The sequence below is a fragment of the Coregonus lavaretus genome, assembly GCF_964263955.1.
Source record: "Coregonus lavaretus genome assembly, chromosome: 16".
NCBI classification, from domain to species: domain Eukaryota; kingdom Metazoa; phylum Chordata; class Actinopteri; order Salmoniformes; family Salmonidae; genus Coregonus; species Coregonus lavaretus.
In genome coordinates, this window is record NC_140003.1 from 12,227,032 (window position 1) to 12,249,581 (window position 22,550).

At 44.8% G+C, this 22,550-nt stretch overlaps 1 protein-coding gene across 1 annotated transcript in view; it reads left to right on the forward strand.

Annotated features, from left to right (window-relative positions):
• Window positions 1-22,550, forward strand: part of LOC311143559 (formin-like protein 2) — a gene marked incomplete at both ends in the record, with an annotated part of 73,593 nt that overhangs the window by 20,544 nt on the left and 30,499 nt on the right. The window contains 2 exons of the mRNA XM_084179412.1: window positions 14,629-14,712; window positions 20,307-20,387. Of these exons, the coding sequence (XP_084035538.1) occupies window positions 14,629-14,712; window positions 20,307-20,387 (165 nt within the window). The remainder of the gene's footprint in view (window positions 1-14,628; window positions 14,713-20,306; window positions 20,388-22,550) is intronic.

Genomic DNA, 22,550 nt, shown 5'->3' on the forward strand with positions numbered 1-22,550 from the left:
ACCTGGGTTGAATCGCCGTTGAACCGCTCGGGGTTTCCAATCTTGGGTTCCGGAGCAGCGGCTGCAATGACCGGGGCAGGTAACTCGGGGGCTGGGCTGGTGGGCAGACTGGCTGGGGTAAGGTTGGTGAGGAGTTGAATGATCATGGCGAGTTGTTGTTGCTGCTGCCCATGCTCATCGGTTTCCATGTCGGGGAAAGTGTGCGCTGAGTCCATAATGGTCAGATCGTACTGTCACGGTTCAGACAGACGACCAGAGGACCACAATTGCGTCACACCAGAAAGTTTATTAAACTTAAGGGAAAAGGGAAGTAGGGAGTGAATGAAGGCTCCAGGGGTAACAGGGATCCCGTCCAATGCGCCGGGTCTGTGCCCCCCCCAGTGGCAGCGATGCGTCCTATGAAGCCGGTGGTGGGTGGTCCAGAAGTCCTGGGGGGGGGAGACACAGACACAACAGGGCGGAATGAAACCAAGCAGCAGTACAGTTCAAGGGAAATCCAAAATACGTAGTAGCAAGGCAGAAGGCTGGTCAGAGTTACCGGGATTGAAGAGTAGTCAGGAGTCGTAATGGCAGAAGCAGGTCTGGATCTCCTGAGGCAGAAGAGTATCCAAAAAACAGGCAGGTCCGGGGTCACAAAACCAGGGTGAGCCAGAAGCGCGAGCAAACAGGTTCCGGGTGTGAGCTTTGCAGACGATCTGACACCGGAGAGCTGAAAGACAGGGCCTTAAATACTGGGAGAGGTAGTGGGTAATGCAGCGCAGCTGGCAGAGTAATTAGAGCAGAGCAGAGCAGGGACAGGTGGAGCTAGTTAGGCTGAGTAGAGAGAGTGGTGAGCAGAGTGGAAGAAAATTAAGGTGGTAACCCGGTGGAGTGAGAGGCCCATGACAGTGAATCCAACATATCATTTGTTAACTTGTCGACAAGTTAATAGGCTATTTACTGTATTGCAAAAGTGATATTGAATTGTGTTTGGTTGTCAACAAATTCCAGCTTGTCTACTAATTAATAATTTATATGTTGGATTCACATCTCCATCTCAACCAAGAATCAAAGTTAAAGAATAGGACTAAATCAAATCAAACTTTATTTAAAGTGCATTTTAAGTTTATTTTGATTTAGTCCTGTTCTTTAACTTCGATTTTTGGTTGAGATGGAGACGTGAATCCAACATATCAATAATTAATTGTAGACAAACTGGAATTAAAGCCAGACTAAGTCAGTGGCACAGATGGAACTATCCAATCAGAATATACATCTCCTTCAAATGTTGATATTTGGTTGTGTTGACCACCAAACACAATTTAATATCCAGTTTGTCTACAAATTAATAATTGATATGTTGGATTCACATCTCCATCTCAACCAAAAATCTAAGTTAAAGAATAGGACTAAATCTAATCTAATCAAACTTTAAATGCATGGATTGTCTATGTTGAAAATTGGTTACAATGAGGACATAATCCTGTGGTTGAAATTTCACCCTCAAAATAACTGCAATCCAGGTCATAACTGCAATCCAGGTCATAACTTTAAAAAAAAATCCAATGTATTTTCCACATAGATTCTACATCACAATACGTTGACAAATTACATTGAAACAACGTTGATTCAACTAGTTTGTGCCCAGTGGGTTCTGTTTATCATAGTTATTCGATCCCGGATCTGCTGATACTGAAATATTCAGGCTTTTGGAGGAGGCTCCGCAGACTAATTTTCCCCTCAGTTCTGACTGATGCACAACCGACCGCCAAAGTTCTCTTGAGACATTTGTTGCCTTTTGAAGCTCACCGAGTAAAAGGAGGGTTTTGTAGGGTAAGCTCTTGCCAGAAACAACATCTGCAGGGAAAATGGGAGGTCCTGCCTTGTGCATTTGAATGTATGCTCATACTCTTGTCGGGGTTTGATATAGGCCTCAGTGACCACTCCTTAGGCTCCAAATAATACAGCAATCTGTTTTTACAGATTTATTGGACTGAAGACTGGCTTCTCCCCCTGGGCCTCACACATCATGCACATCCACTGTCAACATCCTATTTCAGTTGATATATTTCAAATATTTTGTTACTCCGTATAGGCCACTTTTTCTCTAGTTTTTTGTATCAAGTTTTCAGATAACTAGGCCCATGCTTTGATATGCTGTTTTCAGTCCCGAGCCGTCATTTGATTGACGTTCATCAAACTACAAAACCTATAGATGTGTGTGATACAGGCGCATATTTCTACAGTGGCATCTGTAGCTCAGAGAGTGTCAATTTGACATTTACATTTGAGTAATTTAGTAATCTTATCCAGAGCGACTTACAGGAGCAATTAGGGTTAAGTGCCTTGCTCAAGGGCACATCGACAGATTTTTCACCTAGTCGGCTCAGGGTTCGAACCAGCTACCATTCGGTTACTAGCCCAACGCTCTTAACCACTAGGCTACCTACTGAGAGAGGCAGGGATGTGTTCCTTACTGCTCTTGTTAGGAATTCCTCAGAGTTCTCTGTTGAAGAGATGAGTGTCTCAGATGTCGGCCTGATCACTGCTGCGGTATTACAGGGTTAATGGGTCCTTTGTCTTCTATCTTCTTTGACAGCTCTGAGAACAAGTGGGCCAATAAGGTGGCGAGGCTACCCTCTGCTACTGTACCATGTGCTGGGGGGTATTCATCTGATACCCACAAACAGACTCCGCTCACTTAAGTGTTTTCCACATCAGCGAGCAAAAAAAAAAGGAGACAGCATGTTTTAGGTTTCCATCCTCACAGTTTTGCCTGAAAGAGAAACTATTTAGCAGTTCTTATGTCTGAACAGAAGCCCACACTCAAACCAGACGCCTTTAGAGGGGTATCAGAACTGGTTAGATGAACAGGACGAAGATACATAATGTTGACTTGCCACCTACTCATATTAAATAAGAAACTAATACATGGCTCTAAATCTCAACTGATATTTTATTAATAGATTATAACCATGTGCTGAGTAAAGGCTTGTTCTATACCCATCTCATTATTTTATATAAAAGTTACAGGCTAAAACTGTGTCCAGGTGACTGACGGATGTTATGAAAGTTGCCATTTACCCTGCAAGTTACACTCTTAACAACACAGTCAAAATCACAAAGTGTCTTCACTTTCTCCAAATGAAACCCAAATGGCTGTGGCCGGTTACGAGTGAGCAGTGTCTCGGTTGGAAGCCTTGCCACCCACGGTTTGGACCATGTCAGGAATGCTCCTACCCTGGGATGTGACTTGTACAGCCTTGACGGTAGAGTCTTAATGGCTCCCAGACTGGCCCTGTGTTAGAGTCCAAGGCTCTGTGGAGCCTGGGCCTGTTTACCCAGCAGTAAACTGCTGTGTCTGGGCTATCTGATATGATAAAGTAGAGGCAGACCCCTGGGCCTGAGCAGTCTGCCTCAAAGCCCCAGGGTGCCGCTCATGTCACTGCGATCAGGGCCTGGCCCCAGTGATGTACTGGGCCGTACGCAGTACCCTCTGTAGGGCCTTGCGGTCGGAGGCCGAGCAGTTGCCATACCAGGCAGTGATGCAACCAGTCAGGATGCTCTCGATGGTGCAGCTGTATAACTTTTTGAGGATCTGAGGACCCATGCCAAATCTTTTCAGTCTCCTGAGGGGGAATAGGCTTTGTCGTGCCCTCTTCACGACTGTCTTGGTGTGTTTGGACCATGATAGTTTGTTGGTGATGTGAACACCAAGGAACTTGAAGCTCTCAACCTGTTCCACTACAGCCACGTCGATGAGAATGGGGGCGTGCTCAGTCCTCTTTTTTTCCCCCTGTAGTCCACAATCATCTCCTTTGTCTTGATCACGTTGAGGGAGAGGTTGTTATCCTGGCACCACACGGCCAGGTCTCTGACCTCCTCCCTATAGGCTGTTTCATCATTGTTGTGTCGGCAAACTTAATGATGGTGTTGGAGTTGTGCCTGGCCATGCAGTCATGGGTGAACAGGGAGTACAGGAGGGGACTGAGCACGCACCCCTAAGGGGCCCCCGTGTTGAGGATCAGCGTGGCAGATGTGTTGTTACCTACCCTTACCACCTGGGGGCGGCCCGTCAGGAAGTCCAGGATCCAGTTGCAGAGGGAGGTGTTTAGTCCCAGGGTCCATAGCTTAGTGATGAGCTTTGAGGGTATTATGGTGTTGAACGCTGAGCTGTAGTCAATGAATAGCATTTTCACGTAGGTGTTCCTCTTGTCCAGGTGGGAAAGGGCAGTGTGGAGTGCAATAGAGATTGCATCATCTGTGGATCTGTTGGGGCGGTATGCAAATTGGAGTGGGTCTAGGGTTTCTGGGATAATGGTGTTGATGTGAACCATGACCAGCCTTTCAAAGCACTTCATGGCTACAGATGTGAGTGCTACGGGTCGGTAGTAATTTAGGCAGGTTATCTTAATGTTCTTGGGCACAGGGACTATAGTGGTCTGCTTGAAACATCTTGGTATTACGGACTCAGTCAGGGACATGTTGAAAATGTCAGTGAAGACACTTGCCAGTTGGTCAGCGCATGCTCGGAGTACGCGTCCTGGTAATCCGTATGGCCCTGCGGCCTTGTGAATGTTGACCTGCTTAAAAGTCTTACTCACATCGGCTACGGAGAGCGTGATCACATAGTCATCCGGAACAGCTGATGCTCTCATGCCTGCTTCAGTGTTGCTTGCCTCGAAGCGAGCATAGAAGGGATTTAGCTCGTCTGGTAGGCTCGTGTCACTGAGCGGCTGTGCTTCCCTTTGTAGTCTGTAATGGTTTGCGAGCCCTGCCACATCCGACAAGCATTGGAGCCGGTGTAGTACGATTAAATCTTAGTCCTGTATTGACTTTTTACCTGTTTGATGGTTCGTCGGAGGGCATAGCGGGATTTCTTATAAGCGTCTGGGTTAGAGTCCCGCTCCTTGAAAGCGGCAGCTCTACCCTTTAGCTCAGTGCGAACGTTGCCTGTAATCCATAGCTTCTGGTTGGGGTATGTACGTACGGTCACTGTGGGGACGACGTCATCGATGCACTTATTGATGAAGCCAGTGACTGATGTGGTGTACTCCTCAATGCCATCGGAAGAATCCCGGAACATTCCAGTCTGTGCTAGCAAAACAGTGCTGTAGCTTAGCATCTGCGTCATCTGCCCACTTCCTTATGAGCCTGTAACCCAATTGGCTGAAGTCCATGTCAGTTTAGCACTTTATAACGTTGCTTAAGAAGTAACCAGGCCTATAAGTCGTTAAATTAGTCACTTGCTGAACTAGTATGCAATCAAAGGGCTAATGAAGTGCCCAAGCAATTTTCATTGTGATTCCTGCAGGTTTCATCAATGTGAGTCTGTGTTGACCAAGAGTTCACAGAGTTAAATCTGCCTCTCCTCTGCCCACATGACTCCTACCAGAGAGAGCGGGAGGCTTTGAAGGTAGTGGTGCCATTAAAGTTGATTACCAGGTTTCGAAATGACTTGCTTTGCAAAAACCATTGCACAGAGGTCAATGAGCCAAGCTGAGAAGGCTAATTGGAGCACGTCTTATCTTCTGACATAAAAGGAACTTTGTAACCATGCTGCTTGCCCAGCCAGACTTTATGTCAGGGGCGGCTGATATAATTGCTACGCAGAAGCACATGGAGTAATAGCCATGAAGTGTCAAACCGTCAGCCTAATGCTGCTGATGCGTGACCACGTTTAGGTCGTAGTTTATGCGGTGCTGTGTTGTGCTGCATCTTTGGGATGGCGTAGAAATAGAACAGAGCAGATTAGGATGTCTAAAAAGATTACGGGTTGGAATTACCAGTCCTGAACTTCATCGAGGTGCATTCCCCATTTCAAGCAAAGAGAAATCTATATTGTAGATTTAAAATTGTACAATACCATAAGCATGTGTGTCAAAACTGTCTGCTATTCGTTGGCATTGAAATGGATTCCCACCTAGTGTGGAGACACACTTCCGCAACACTACATCTGAGCTCTTTGTTTTTTTTGGACAACTTTAATCCATTCAACAATGTGTCTGGTATTCTGAATCTGATACTTTCTAAATGCAACTCTTTTTCAAGCAGGGACACTCAGGCACTCTATCAATGATTTAAGTAGTGTATGTAACGTAGTAGGATAGCGCAAGGCTAATTGGCATTCACCTTTGGAATAGCACCCTGGCAGACACCTATTCACCTGGGAGCATGGTCTGGGCATGGAAGTAGAGGGAGCCTTGATTACACTTTATTCGATTATTAAGACAAAGGAGGATATTGCCTACATTATGAGTTGACATTCTTAAAATGTGTGGAGAAATATTAAACAACCAAGTAGGCTACAGTATCATATTAAACATTACAATGTTATGATGAAGGAGACTTGCAGCAAACGTCTCTACATTTGTTTGGGTCACATTCCTGTGAACACCTCTCCAAACATAAACATTAGCCTGTCATAGAGGTGGGTGGTTGTGGTGGGCTAGGTCAGGGACAGAGCCAGGGGCTTGGCAGGGGGTCCTCAAGATTACATGGCTAATCTGAGGACAGACGAGGGACACCTGTGCCCCCACATAATTCAGACTGGAGGATTATGGAGCCACACTGCGCTAATGAGGAGAGGACGCTTGGCCAGGACACACAGACAGACTGGGGTTAGTGGAGGGAGGGCCATAGTGGTGGGACTCCTAAGGGAGGGACAGCGAAGTGCTGCCTGATGGCTGGCTCTGGCTGTCATCCACACTATTATGACCCGACTGTTGCAGCCAAGTATGTCTGACTGCCTGAGAGAACACGGCACGCGCAGTCATTTCCTGAACATTGAGCAACCCTTCGATTATTGTTATTACGACAACTCGCCAATACCATCATTCATTTGTAATCAAAGTGCATGTTGTGGCCTGCAGACTGGTTAGTCAAAAAGCCAACAAAGATGGGAGCAGATAGAGGAGAATGGGAGGAATAAAGGTTGCTTTGAGTGCTCTATTACGCTACAGAAGGGAATTTGATTTGCAGGCGTCGTGTCATCAGCATTCTCCTCTCTTGTGGTTTTAGCCCCTCACACTGTGTGGTCTGGTTTGCACAGCACAGCACTGATCCAACCCACTCTGCCTTAGCCTCGGCTGGGAAGGCCATCTCATGTTGGTCCTGGCCTGGAGAAAGCTAGACTGGATACGCAGCTCAGGAAACGCTGAGGAAATACAGTAATGTGAGAAAGCCAAGCGGAGAAGTCTGGCTGGCTGGCTGGCTGAAGAGGAGCCCACTCCAGTCACAGATTCAGTCCTGTGTGTGTGTCTGTGCAACAGCTGAACAAAGAGCACAGCCATCTCGGGAGACCATGCAGATCAGAAAAGCCTCCAGTACGCTCTCCTAGTCTGTACTATACTACAGCTATACTACAGCTATATTACAAAATACTACAGGTATCATACAACTATATTACAGTTATAGTACAAAATACTACAGCTATACTACAACTTAGGGCTGGGCGGTATACCGTATTTTACTATATACCAGTATTGATGCACGTTTGGGTTTTTACTTTACCTTCTATAACGGTATTTGAATGTTTGGTTAGTTAAATGTGATTTTCCGTGTGTAAAGTCCATTTTTATAGTTTACACCGCTACTTGAGTCATCCCTCTCTGCTCTCTCTCTCTCTCTCTCCATGCCGCTTTCCACACAGACCTAGCCCCGCCCCCTGTCCCTCAAGGAGCGCATTTGTTGTTGCTTGACCACGAGCCGCTTTCTTTCAGTCTGCATGGTCAATGCAGCTCATGCAACAATGTTGATGACAACGATGTTGTTTCCACTTTGCTTCTCAATATAAATCCACAAACGTTGTATAATTACACTATTAGTTTGTGTTTCTTATATCTGCAAACAGCTAGCTAGCTAATAAATGTACTGAGTCAGAACAAACAGCTAGCTAATACAGCCTGATAACAGTAAAGCCTGATAACAGTGCTGGTGTAGGCCTACATCAGCATGTTGTTTGTGCAACAGTATCTTCTAAATCAAAGAGGAATAGAGAAGCATGAATATGTTGGCTACATATTCTAGTCCCCTGTAGCTCAGTTGGTAGAGCATGGCGCTTGCAACGCCAGGGTTGTGGGTTCGTTTCCCATGGGGGGCCAGTATGAAAATGTATCCACTCACTAACTGTAAGTCGCTCTGGATAAGAGCGTCTGCTAAATGACTAAAATGTAAATGTACATGAATAAAGATTTAATGTAGCCAAAGACTGTAGGTTCCCCTAGGAAACACTGAACATCACTTTGGTTCCTACCCTGTCACAATAACTCGTCCCTGGCATTTTTATTCGTTGTCATGTCAAACAACACTGTATTCAAAGTGCCCTCTACTATTTAGATTCTAACTATAGAATTAGAATAATCATTCTATTTCCATGATTCCAACAGTTCACCCAAGTGTTTTGCTCTAAATCGTGCAGCCCTACGTGGCAGTGTGGAAAGTTTCTCAAATGAGTGCAGGAAATGCAGAAATTGATGGAAATGCAGGAAATGATTTTAGGTTGAAGTTGAATTGAACAGTATAAAACAATCAGAATGGAGAAAGAGCCATTGAAATCACTTATATGTCTTGCCACCGTAGGGTCACGCACTGCTTACTGTATAAAGCAAATGTATAACTTTTATTATTCAAAAACATAAAATACTACAGCTATACTACAACTATACTACAGCTCCCTGGATCCTCCTGAAACTATTGCCTGCAGTGGATGGGGGCTGGATCTCATGGTTGGACTGTAGCACTCCAGAAGATCATCTGACAGGTCCTGGATCAGTGACAGAGGGCAGGAGAGAGAGGGGCATGCGCTATCCCTCATTGTAGTTAGACAGTCCCCCGGGTCCTATCAATCCAGGCTCCGAAAAGATCTGAGGGGACGTGGGCGGGGAGAGGTGCTGCATTGCAGACACTTTTGTATTTTCTCGATCCTTTGTTGTCTGTGTAAAAAGTCAATCTGAGCATCTAAATTATTCATGCTGCTATAGGCTAACAATGCTATGAAGCATTTTTGGAAGTTATATTAAGGGTTAGATTCTCTTGATATACCAAATATATATTTTTTATGTTGCATGGCCAGGTGTTTTTTATTCCTTTTGACATATTTGCATGACTTGCAGATGTTTTTCTAGAGGGGAACTCAGAGCTGGCAATCAGATGTAGACTGAGGATGCCACTGTCCTCTTGAAGACAAGGTTAATGATTCCTGTCAGAAATAGACAGACACTGTTGAGCTTTCTTCTGGGCCTCAGCCATTTTCCTAGGATTCACCAGTGTGCTCAGTAACGTTGTGATCAGAGTTCCCAAGTTGGCTCTTTTATAGACTAATCACATGGCTATGTCAGAAGTTGGCATAAATGAGTTGTCTGTGGCATACTGCTTTTATCCAACGCCCTGTTTCATATTTTTTCATATTTTAAAAGCTTGAGGCTTACGCTATTGACTCATTCTTCCAAGCAGAGAAATAAATGAGCCATATTGATGTAGCCTATCTCAGTGAAAGCACAGCCCATGTTCGGTGAAGGGTCTCTGCTGGTCTGTGACGACAGCAAATTAAGCAAAATATATGTTTTTTTGTTGTTGTAGCTGTCAGAGGCAATTCTTTATTGGACTTCCAGGGAGGTGGTAGGTGGAGGTGGAAGGGTTGAGCCAAGTGCTGTCTGTCTGTCTGTCTGTCTGGCCTGTATGACTCATGCAATGGGAGGCTGGCGCAGCTCCTGCTCGGTCCCCTGTGCCTGTGGTCTGTATGGCACACTGAGTTTAAATCAATATCTGGGCTGTTTATTTAAAGGTAACGTGGTTGTTAGTCAATGGAGGTCCTCATTCACGATGCACGGAGGGGACTGTATTCTCGTCCACCACAGTACACAGAGAATGTATATTTCACGAAGGTTGTCCACATCATGTGTTTTATGTGCCACGCGGGACAGGGTTGTTGGATATCCATCACATTTCTGGTTGTTAGCCAAGAGTTCAAAAGGAGAATGTCCTTCACCATAGGCTCCTATTATCAGTGGTGAATTTCCCAATTCAGTAGTATGATGTAGGTCTTCACAGACCTTTATGTTTTCACAAGGCTGAATGTGACCTTGGATTAATCTTTCTTCCTCAGAGAAGACACATTTACATCAAATGTGGCTTGCTACTACTGAACGGACCATGTATGCCTAGATGTTAGTGAAAATGTTAGACCGTTTTAGAAGCTGAAGATGAAGACCAGCCTTGTTTACAGTGTACAGAAAATACCTCAGGTAATCAACCAGAAAGGCCAAGAGATAACACGCATGTTTCGTTCTGCTGAATTAGCTGATTTAGCTATCTCTGCCTTTTTATTTAGAACACTTTAGTTTGTTCAATACTATTTTTAACTTGTATAATGCAGCCTTTTGTACACTGGGATTGTGTTGACAACGGTAGGCTACTTCAACACACTGGGAGCCAATTCAAAGAGTAGTGCAATGACATCCCTGTTGGGCATATTTTGACTATAAAGTTCACATCAAAGTTTATTGGCCAATATTTTGTCAGTAAATGTCTAGGCGTACATAACACTACTACCTAGGTGTATCCCACTGCTCATAAAACAACTATTAGTGTTGTTGCTATCTCAATAGCTAGGCTATTTAGGCATGCAATTGTATCTATGGGCCTAACATAATAGCAAGGGCTATTGCAGTCTGATCTCCACAAGCCACTTCAGTTGGACCACAAATGAAGCATGTTACTGAACTGAGGATGGATGGTCATCCATTTCGTAAGTTGGAGAGGGTCAAGTGGAGTTGTAATGCTGTTCCTCTCCTCTCGCCAGTCAACGCCACCCCATCCATACACACACACACTTTCTCCCGTAGCCTCCGATGAGTGAAACCCGAACCGGGTGCTCTAAGAGCATGTCACAGCTCATGATGAAAGGTGGTAGAGGTGGTCTCTGCTTGAGTTGGAGCATCACCAAGACAGGAAGCTAGCCCACAGGGCCGAGCGTGCAGCACTGAGTCAGCCAGCCAGCAGTCTGCAGGACTGCTCATTTAACTGCACCTATGTCAGTGACACTGCCACAAACCCATCTGTCTCAGGGCCAAGGACTACTGCCGGGCTCCAAACATAACAAGGCAGCAGGCAGGAGGAATTAACTTTCATGAATTGTTTTGCCTCCCTAATTCGAGCATGTCATCTGATTGATGTATAGGGGTTGCGTTTCGGTGGCTCCGTGTATATAATATTCTGGCCACTTCTTGCGGGTTTATGTCACTTTATTGTGACGGGCTGCTCAGGTCTAGTGTTCCCTTTTAATGTGCTTCGGGAAAGAAAGCTAGCGATGTTAGCAGTCTGGTTCTTGGCCAGACAAGTCGATGGAACTCGGTAGCCTCCGATTCCGTACAGTCAGCAGGCTGCTTGTCTCAGTGCTCCTACTGAATACTAATGTGATGTTCTGTTCCTACAGTGGTGGGAGAGAGTGAGTGCATGGCAGGCGAGTGCGATTAAGATCACGAGTGCTTGTGTTGTATAGACTCACTTATAATGTCCTGAATCAGACATGGATCCTAACATGGCCTTTTCCCCAGCAGCCATCACCATGAGATGTTGTGCCCTTCCCACATAAAAAAAAATACTACAGTTTACTATAGAACTCTGTAGTATCCCTCGATCATGTGTAGTACTGACTATATCATTTTGTAGTATACTGTAAAATACTGCACTACACACTGTATTGATATGCTATTCCCCTCACCCATATCCCCATTTCTGCCACCCATGAGTTAGAAACCTACATTCCAAGTATAGACCATATATTGTGTTCCTTCAGGTTATAGAAAAGAGCAGAAGCTCTGACCCTAGCCGTTCAGACCCCAGTCCTACCTACTTACAGGTTATGGACAATTTGGTATTTTAGTATTTGTCCAGTAGATTTCCTCAAGGAGAAAGCCCAAACAAGATAACAAAAGCTAATAAAAAAAAGATAATAAAACAAAAACACTATAGTAAATACTACAGTATACTACAGTAATGTCTACAAAAACACTACAGTAAATACTACAGAATTATTTAGTGTAGTGTTTTTGCGCAAAAACACTACAGTAAATACTATAGTATATACATTTACATTTACATTTGAGTCATTTAGCAGACGCTCTTATCCAGAGCGACTTACAGTTAGATATAAATATAGTAATACTACTACTACAGTATACTATTATATATTTTTATGTGTGTTTCTGCCTAGCACGGGATGCCATTCAGATCCCACTGTTGTTCACATGAAGCCCACTCGGTTGACAGTCATTGGAATTATGTGCCTGTCCCAGATGGCACCAGACAATGTCTTCCCCGGTTACTAGTTCCCTACAGTGAAGTTAAGCCTGTATGGCAGATTGATCTCAGAGTATGCATGGTCCTTTTGATCTGGTTTTATGCATTTTGGGAAGGATGTTAAACACTGGCCTATCTCTTTTTGATCTGCTGTTGTTGAATAAGAGAATCTGATTTTGCTTGCAGGTGTTTTTAGTTTTACCAGGCAACACTTGGCATGTCATTTTTCCCTTCCTTCCAAACCCTGGTGACAGCTGTGTAGCTCAGGCCCTTCCCACACACATTGCTTAGACTGAGACATGGGGTTACTCTCCATCTCCCAACTGTATCCTGGTTTCACTCGGTCATGGAAAACGACACAGTCCCAGGATATTTTCCATCCGTCTTCCAGTCGCTCTCCTCACCATGCGACTTTGGAAAATTCAGTGGCGGAAAACATTAGGGCACAGTCCCAGTACTGAACACACATTGATAGATGATCCTGCCGATTAAAACAGAGTAAAAAAGAACCCAAAACTGTACACTGGAAAATTGCCAATTCTTTTCCTTAAGCAGTGGAAAACATTCGCCCTGCACCACTGGTAGCCTGTGTTTATAACCGAGAGTTAGAGTGGGCAATTCCACAGTAACAGAATGATGCCAAGACTCAAAACTTTTAAATGTATGTCAAACAAAACAAAAACATAGAGTTGTATGGTTTGTTTAACATTGCAATCATTGGTTTCTGTTTCACATATATTTTAAAGTGAAAAATCTGAGTCTTAGCATCACTCTGTTACTGTGAAATTGCCCATTAACTGGGTTGTATTTGACAACGCAGACTGACAATCACTCAAACTAAACTAAAAATATTCTACGAAATGTAGGTTATTTGTTATCTTATTGAAAGAGTAATATAAAATGTGTTGTTTCTGAGTATTCAGAAAAGTTATGGTCATGTGTGTTTTGTGTACGTCACAGAGTGTACCTGTGCCCATGGATTTGGGTGGGTGGTGCGATTTAAGCACCAGCTAATTGTTTCAGTCTTTTCTAATGCACTTATGGGTGGGGTATAGTCTGGGCTGGGGCCAAAACGAGACAACTGCAGTCTTTTGGGGGACGTTACATGAAGCAGATGTTGTTTAAAAGTAGGGCCAGCGAAAGGAAAAATAAAGGGGTTGTGCAATGGGGCTGGATGATGAGGTATTGTAGCAGTTTAACCAACACACACACACACACACACACACACACACAGACACACAGACACACACACACAGACACACACACAGACACACACACACACACACAGACACACACACACACACAGACACACACACACACACAGACACACACACACACAGACACACACACACACAGACAGACACAGACACACACACACACACAGACACACACACACACACACACACACACACACAGACACACACACACACACACACACACACACACACACACACACACACACACACACACACACACACACACACACACACACACACATCCTCTACACATGGAACCAACACTTGGGTGTTGAATAGTAGGCCTCTAATACAATACAATACATTATGATGCAAGTCACTTTCAAATCCTCCTAACAAAGCATTATTTTTGTTTGAGTTCCCAATTACCAAACAAAACGGAATAGAAAGTTGTCTTAGTGGCTAAACAATTTGGTTGGATGTTTACAGTTTGTTTTATTGAGTGGTTTAGCTACAATAATGTTAGCTAAATCTAAGTTTACATACTGCGTATGTGAGATAAGCATAGCTCATTGCAGAGGACCTATTTCAAGCCAAAAAGGAGTTTGAATTTCCTCAATGAGGACGTAGCACTGGGTAGACTAATCTAACCACTCCATTACTGCCTCCCACCCCTATCTTACTCTGTCAGTATGTGATGCCGCCGGTTGCATGTTTTTGTGCATAAAATGCAATCCCACAGAATGATGACACACACGCACGCAAAACACTCATGGTGCTGTGCCTGGGGATGTCTGGGGGATGAAGTGGCACTGAGTGTGATTGTACTTGATGCTGCTTATTATGACAGAGGGGTAAAGAGAGGCTTGCCACACACAGAGAGAGAGAGAGACATGGCTCCTAGCTCTACAGACAGGGGTAATATTAGGTCATCCTCCCCTAGCCCATTAGGAGGGGGAGACACTGTCCTCGCCCCATCACCCCTTAACCATAGGGCTCTGGTCAAAAGTAGTGCACTATACAGGGAATAGGGTGCCACTTGGGACGCAATCTAACAGTGTCATCTGCCATTTTGGGTGGACGTTTCGTCATTGTGTATATTCTATTATTGACATGTGATTATAATTGTGATGGTTCTCTGTTTCTCTTTCAGAATTCTATGAACCTTCCTCCAGACAAAGCGCGACTGTTGCGGCAGTATGACAACGAGAAGAAGTGGGAGCTTATCTGTGATCAGGTGGGATGTTGTTTATTCACCTTCATTAACCTATCAGGGACAGACTAGGACCAGAAATCAACATTTCTAATTCACCGGTCCATTTCCCACCCATTGTTTTCCTCTAGACCCCCAGCCAAATAATGATACTTTTGTGCAATTGACCGTCCTACTTGGCTAAAGATGGACTAGCCCATCTGGCATTTGCCCGAACTGCCATATGGCTGGTCTATTTCTGACTCAAGTCACTAGTCTAAACAACTAAGAGGGCACTCTGTGTGTGTGTTGATCTCTTTGCCCATGTACCATTGGTCTCCCACTGCTCCCATTGTCCAGTATGGCCCTCGGGCCCTCCAGGCCCTCCCCTAGCTGGTCAAGATGGTGAGGTGGGCCTGCTGGAGTGTAGATGATTCAGTAGAAAGCAGCACATTCACTCTCTCCAGTGAGTGGAGGGAAGAGTGACAGGGGTTTCATGGTGTGTTCAGCAGACTGAGTAGGGCTCTGGTCAAAAGTAATGCACTATATAGGGAATAGGGTGCCATTTGGGGTGGAACCAGTGTGTTTTCTGCTTCCCTGAGCAGAGTGAAAAGACGAGCGGGAGAGAGGGACCACCAAGCACTCGCTCAGGCAAAGGATACCATTGATACGCAGCCACCCTGAACACTATAGAGACAGAGTGGGGAAGTGGGCAGAATATGCAAGTTGCTGCCTGGTCGTTTAGACGTATTTATACGTTTTTGAATTGTGACTGGAGTTAATGTTCCTGTCAGTGTAAGTTAAGCCACCTGAATGAAATATTACCACTACCTTTTTAAACCATGTCTATCTTTATTTCCCAAACACAATTCAACACCATTACAATAGCTTTTTTGTCTTTTAATCATTTAAAGAATCTTTTAACACAGGCTTAACTCCTAGCAAGCACTTTTAACATAGGCCAGGCCCTGTTGTTACCTCATATCCCAGTGATAATGCCTTGCATTTCGCCTGGGAAGAAAACACTTCAATTTGCTCAACTTGCCATTGGCTCAACCGGTGGCTTAATTCTTCCCCATGGTTATTGGTTCAATTTACCCCAAGGCAAACATTTGACTATATTAGCCCACACAGCTACAAGGATGCACTTTCATGCTAGGTTTAGAACCTCATATTGAAGCTTATAGAGACCCCAACTGATGTATAGAACAATCTTAAAATGAAACCTATAACACAACAAATGAATGTGACTTGGTCAAAATCTGTTTTTTGGACCTAACTTGCTTACCACTTTTTCCATGTGGTTTCTTCCTTCACAGAGTCCATGAAATTATATATTTTTTGGTCAAATGGTTTATTTTGTGTATGGTTTCCAAGAAACAAGGGTGGCTCAACTTACCACTTTTGCTCAACTCAACCCACTCTCCCCTATAGGGAACATTTAGGACACAGATTCAGAATGACTCTCCTCCTTGTAAAGAGTGATCAGTTAGCTGTGTAAGATTCTATCCTGGGAAATGTTGGGTGTGAGAAGCGAGGCTGGAAGAACATTCTGTTCACTGTTTGCAGAAATTAGTTGGATCATATTGCATAAAACAGACATCTGCGTTTTCATGTTTGCCATCAAAAAATAAATAAATGTAAATGTAAAATAACTGACCCACGTTAAAGCCAAGTTGTGTAAATACAATGTTTTCCATGTCATATTACAACAGCTAATTTCTTTATGTAACCACGGCAACTGCGATGTTCGGAGGGGTAGCCAAAGAAACAAGGCCGACAGGTACATTAGCTTTGAAAAATATTTATCCTGAAAAAAACATTCAGGGGGGTTGAAATACTAAACATTTGTTAGGGCAATTATGAAGATCTAGAAAATATTAAAGATGCTCTTCTCACAACGAAAACAATGAAAGGATTTTATTCTAAAGTAGGCCTGCATGAAAAACATGATGAATTGACCAATGTCCAATTATCCTCATCAGAGACTTTATCATGTAATGCCTAATGAGCCTTTCTTTGACCCACAGTAGACCTCTCCCAGCTACAGCATGGCTTCGTCCTAAATGGCACCCTATTCCCTATAATGCACTACTTAAGTGCACTATATAGGGTGCCATTTGGGACATAGTGCCATGTGGGTGGAATGTTGAGACTGGTATGTTGAGCAACGGTTTTGACAGTTATTAATGATGCTTCCATGCTCAGCCTTTAGATAGGAAAAGCCATTGAAGCACTGTATCTCTGCCTCTCAACTTGTTCATCCAGCAACAGAGAAGAGAGAGGCTAGCTTACTTCTCCATTAATAGTGGAATTGTAACGATTTAATAGATCAGCTGCCTGCCTGCCCAGTATGGTGTGTGTTCCCTCTCCCTTTGAACTGGGAGAGACTCCTCTCCTCTCCTCCGCACTGCAGCAGGATTTTAACTCGGGGCTTCACATGGCAGCTCAGTTCTAATTATCAGGAAGTCACTCCTCCTCTTTATCTAGCAGCTATACAGCACACACAGGATATTACATACACTGCTGGCACTGCACCCGATTAACCCCTACCCTCTCAATCTCCCACTTCCCCACTTCCCCAGCTCCCTTAACCCCCCGTCCCCCCCCGTCCCATCTCCCAGCAGTATCCCACTCCTCCGTCCCACTCAGGCCCCATGCTGCAGGTGCAGAGGAGATGAGGAGTGATTCTACTACTAGTACAGCTCAGATGGAATCCAGATCACTATCCTCCCCCATTCTCCCTCGGATGGCTTTTATGGCTGTCATAGACCATGCAGGAACTCTTTTATATGTCCCCCTATAAATCTCATATACTTTCCATACCCTATAGGCCTGTCACATATATTCCACCTGTCCTTTTACCAGCAACATATGCAGCCTGTCTGTCACCAACAACGGGGGCCATGGGTGCGTCCCAAATGGCACGCTATTCCCTTTATAGTGCACTACTTTTGACCAGAGCCATATGGGTGACCCTATGGGCCCTGGTCAAAAGTAGTGCAGTATAAAGGGAATAGCGTGCCATTTGGGACGTACTCCATGTTGTTTTCATTGGAGCAGCAAGTCAAGCTCCCTTTCCTGCATGGAGCTATCCTCTTCCTGTTATTGTGACTGAGAGGCAGCAGCACTCACTCATGCAGTGATGAATGTAATGGTGAGGCCATCGCCATCATCACACAGCCAGCAATACGATGATCAAACTGCTCACCCAGAAAATAAACACAACACTCAGTATGCGTCCCAAATGGCACCCTCTTACCTAGGTAGTGCACTTTATAGGGACTAGGATGTCATTTGGGACCCGGACACTGATTCACAGAATCTTCATGTCTGACACAGGTTGACACGGCCTCTGAGCAATGTTATTGGCTGCTCTACCAGTTCGGTGTGATTTGTGATTCGCATTCCCGTTCGGCGTGACCCAAAGCCTCCGCTAATCCCTCTTACGTGAATTTGGAGGACTGTGGGTGAAATGATGGCCTAACACCTGCCTACTGCCAGCCCCAGACAGTCGGTCAGGGCAACCAGGGCAGCCAGCCTGCGTCCTGAGCTCTTAGCAGGCACAGATGCACTCTGAAGTCCACCGCAGCACCGCAGCGCATACATACTGCATAGACACAAAGCTATGAGTCTGATGATTCTGATCTGGGATCAGGGGCTGTAGGCTAGTTAATCACCTTTCTGTACTGGCCACTTTGACCACAGTCAGTCCTACAGGCCCTGGTCAAAAGTAGTGCACTATAAAGGGAATAGGGTGCCATTTGGGGTGCAGTCCTTGTCTGTCACCTACAGACGAGCCGACAACTGATAATTCAATATCAGGACAGTTTAGTGTGGTCTGCCTGGGTTTGTTTAATGCCAGTTCATTAAACCTGAGGAGACTGTCTCTCTCTGACACACCCGTCTACCTCTGGCAAGGTGGTAGCAACCTGGTCTCAAACATATTATATTTTACTAAAATCCGTGCCACTCCATTTAGTATGATATGTTACTTTACATTAGGTTACATTACATTGGCCTACCAATGTAATAGCGGTCATACATGGGCTCCCGAGTGGCGCAGCGGTCTAAGGCACTGCATCTCAGTGCTTGAGGCGTCACTGCAGACCCCCTGGTTCGATTCCAGGCTGTATCACAACCAGCCGTGATTGGGAGTCCCATAGGGCGGCGCACAATTGGCCCAGCGTCGTCCGGGTTTGGCCGGTGTAGATTCTTAACTGACTTGCCTAGTTAAATAAAGGTTAAAAATACAATATAATACAAATTGTAGGACGTATAGTATCCTACGTGTTGATCGCACCAGTTTGATTTGACCCGTTTAGTATGATATATTTTGTTCGACTGCTTTAGTATGATATATTACGTTCGACTACTTTAGTATGATATATTATGTTCGATTGCTTTAGTATGATATGCTACATTAGGTTAGGGGTTAAGGTTAGGGTTAGAAGTTAGGTTAAAGGGAAGGGTTAGCTAACATGCTAAGTAGTTGCAAAGTAGCTAAAAAGTATTAAGTAGTTGTAAAGTTGCTAATTAACTAAAATTGTCTGTGATGAGATTCGAACACGCGTTATACGCCCACCCATCCACCTCGACCAACGACCCTAATTTGAGTGTCCCGGATTTACGTAGGCCAATGTCATGTAACCTAACGTAAAGTAACATATCTTACTAAATGGAGTGGCACGGATTTTAGTAAAATTAATACGTTTTGCTCTGAGACCAGGCTGTGGTAGCTAACATCATACTGAGGCTAGTCACATCCACTATAGAGTAAGTGGAGAGTCATTCCCTGTAAATTGCACAACGTTTGACCATAGGGCTCTGGTCAAAAGTAGTACACTATATAAGAAGTTGGGTGCCATTTGTGACTCAGCCTCATTCAGACAGACTGCTTCCCATCTCTCCAGCCTCTTACAGACTGTCACAGCCCTATGATTCACAATGATTGGATGGATAATGATGGGTCACGATGGGGCTTTTGCTCGATTCGATTTTAATATAAAGAGGGTCCGGGTGAAGATCAGCCGGTATTGTAGTCGCTAGTCTCCACATACCAGGGAGATAATTCAACCACTAGGCGGTTTCACATTGAGGTAAGAGAATCAAAATGAGTGGAGCCGCTGTGAGTGATGATCTTGTGGCCTTTTATTAGAGTGCCGATATACACACAGGAAACTGTTGAGTGTGAAAAATCCAGTAGCGTTGCAGTTCTTGACACAAACCGGTGCGCCTGGCATCTACTACGTCTGCTAAATGGCATATTATTATTATTATTATTACTACCATACCCTGTTCAAAGGCACTTCAATATTTTGTCTTGCCCATCCACACTCTGAATGGCACACATACACAATCCATGTCTCAATTGTCTCACGGCTTAAAAATCCCTCTTTAACCGGTCTCCTTACCTCCATCTACATTGATTGAAGTGAATTTAACAAGTGACATCAATAAGGGATCATAGCTTTCAACTGGATTCACCTGGTCAGTCTATGTCATGGAAAGAGCAGGTGTTCTTAATGTTTTGTACACTCAGTGTAAAACAACAACAGAATGCAGGCGAAAGTAATCTAATGTGTTTTTATGTCTCTCTGTCTCCTCCTCTCTCTCTTCTCTTTCTCTCCCTCTCACAGGAACGATTCCAAGTGAAGAACCCCCCTCACACATACATCCAGAAGCTGAGGGGCTATCTGGACCCGGCCGTCACCAGGAAGGTGAGGGAGAGTGTGGATTCTTCCCGACCAACTGTTCCACTGCCAGTTACATTAATTTGTGCACACCGTAGCAAAACTTTGCAAAACATTTTGCAACGTAAAAATGAAAAAAGTATTTCTTATTGGATAAATTCAGGTAGTCCCTTCCCATTAAGCCCCTTTGCTTCCGTTTCGTTCCAGGATATCCCCAAAATACATCTGTGGAAAGAAGCCCCCGTTGCCCTGAGAGGTAGTGGGCTGTTGGAGGCCTTGCGGAGCCTAGCCATAGCTAACAGGAGTGTTATGATATCATCCCCACAACATGTTGGTGGTAGTGTTAGGGGAGTGAAGCAGCCAGGACTGGCTGAGGCTGACTCTCTGGCCACAGGAGGGGAGTTGGAGAAGGAAGGAGGTTTTCTAGAGTAAAGTGTCAGCCAACGTTCAGGCCTTGCCAATAGGAAGAGTTTTGGCTTGCGGAGGGAGATAGTGCCGCTGTGAGATGGGATGCGTTCCAAATGGCACCCTATTCCCTATATGGTGCACTACTTTTGACCAGGGCCCATAGGGTAAATAGGGAAGTATATAGGGAATATGGTGCCATTTGGGACGAGGCCACAGAGTTGTCTCTCTCTGTAATAAAAACAAATTAGCCGTGTGACTCTGCCAGAATAACATCAAATTGCTCCAGATAATCAAATTACGCTGACTGACTGGAATTAAAGTTTCAGAGGGACATCATATGCTACAGGAGCGTGAAGAGAGCAAGAGAGCAGTTCTATATCCGCCGATGGTTGTGACGTCTGCTACGGAAGTAGAATATCTGGCTATGCCATCCCCCCTGCTTAGCTCACTGGTGCTGATCTATGTTGGATTATTTAGAGCATTCATTTTTCATAGTGTTGAAGTGTGTTCCTTGTCTCTTCCCGATCGAAAAAGCAAAGGGAATATGTCATGCATCTTGTATCGCGACACGCCTTGTATTTTGGCACTCCTGCAGCCCTAGCTGCATTATCGATGTCCCTTCTAAGTTTGGGGCGTACGTCTCCCTCAGAGCATCACCCTACTCTTAGGGTGTATCCCAAATGGCACCCTATTCCCTTTCTAGTGCACTACTTTCAACCAGATCCGTATGGACCCTGGTCAAAGTAGTGGACTACAAAGGGAATAGGGTGCCATTTGGGATGCTGCCTTAGTCTACTCTCTGATGATACAGAACATGACTGAAAGACTAACATTCCTCTCTGGAGACGGAGATAAAGGAGAAGAAGAATGGGAGGATGATGAAGAGCAACATTGGAGAGGAAGAGGGAAGAACAGAGAGAGGAGGAGGGTGGATAACAAGTGCTCATATTGTAGTCAGATGCAAGACTATGAGGAGGAGTGCATTGTGGGATGGGGCAGATTAAGGGCTTCCTCCCAAATGGCACCCTATTCCCTATAGTGCACTACTTTTGAATAGAGCCTAGTCAAAAGTAGTGCACTATATAGGGAATAGAGTGCCATTTGGGATGCTGGCATGGTGAATGGGAAGATGGCTCCCAGATGACGGAAATGACTGGTCCAGGTTTAACTCTCTCTCAGGGTGTGAACACTTAGCACTGCCATGGCTGAAGGAAGGATTTATAACACACGATCTGCATCCCAAATGGCACCCTATTCCCTATATAGTGCACTACTTTTGACCAGAGCCCTATGGGAGTCCCATAGGGCTCTGGTCAAAAGTATTGCACGATATAGGGGATAGGGTGCCATTTGGGATGCATTCACTGACTCCAGGGCCTGCATACATTCAGGCAGCGAGCCCTCTCTTTGTTTGTCTAACAGCGCTGACCAAACTAGGATTTTCCTCCATCTTTATTGAAACCGCTTTTCACAGACTGGAATCAGGCCTTCAGCGAGAGGCAATAGCGCTTATTAAAACACGTCTCTGTTTCTTCGACTATGAGCAGTTGGAGAAAATACTTCCCTGGGCTCCTGTATTTATTTTCACATCCAAATGTCTGGGCTGTTTAGCACATGCCCTGGTATAGAAGAACTATGAGTCCTCAGAGTCGGCTCCCTCTAGAGTAGGGCATATACCATGCTTCAACAGCAGTCCGCGTGTGCCTCGCGGAGGTCAGCAGCCGGCACCAGAGGGAGAGAGGGAAAGAGAGAGAGAGAGAGATGGAAAATGGAGAGAGACGG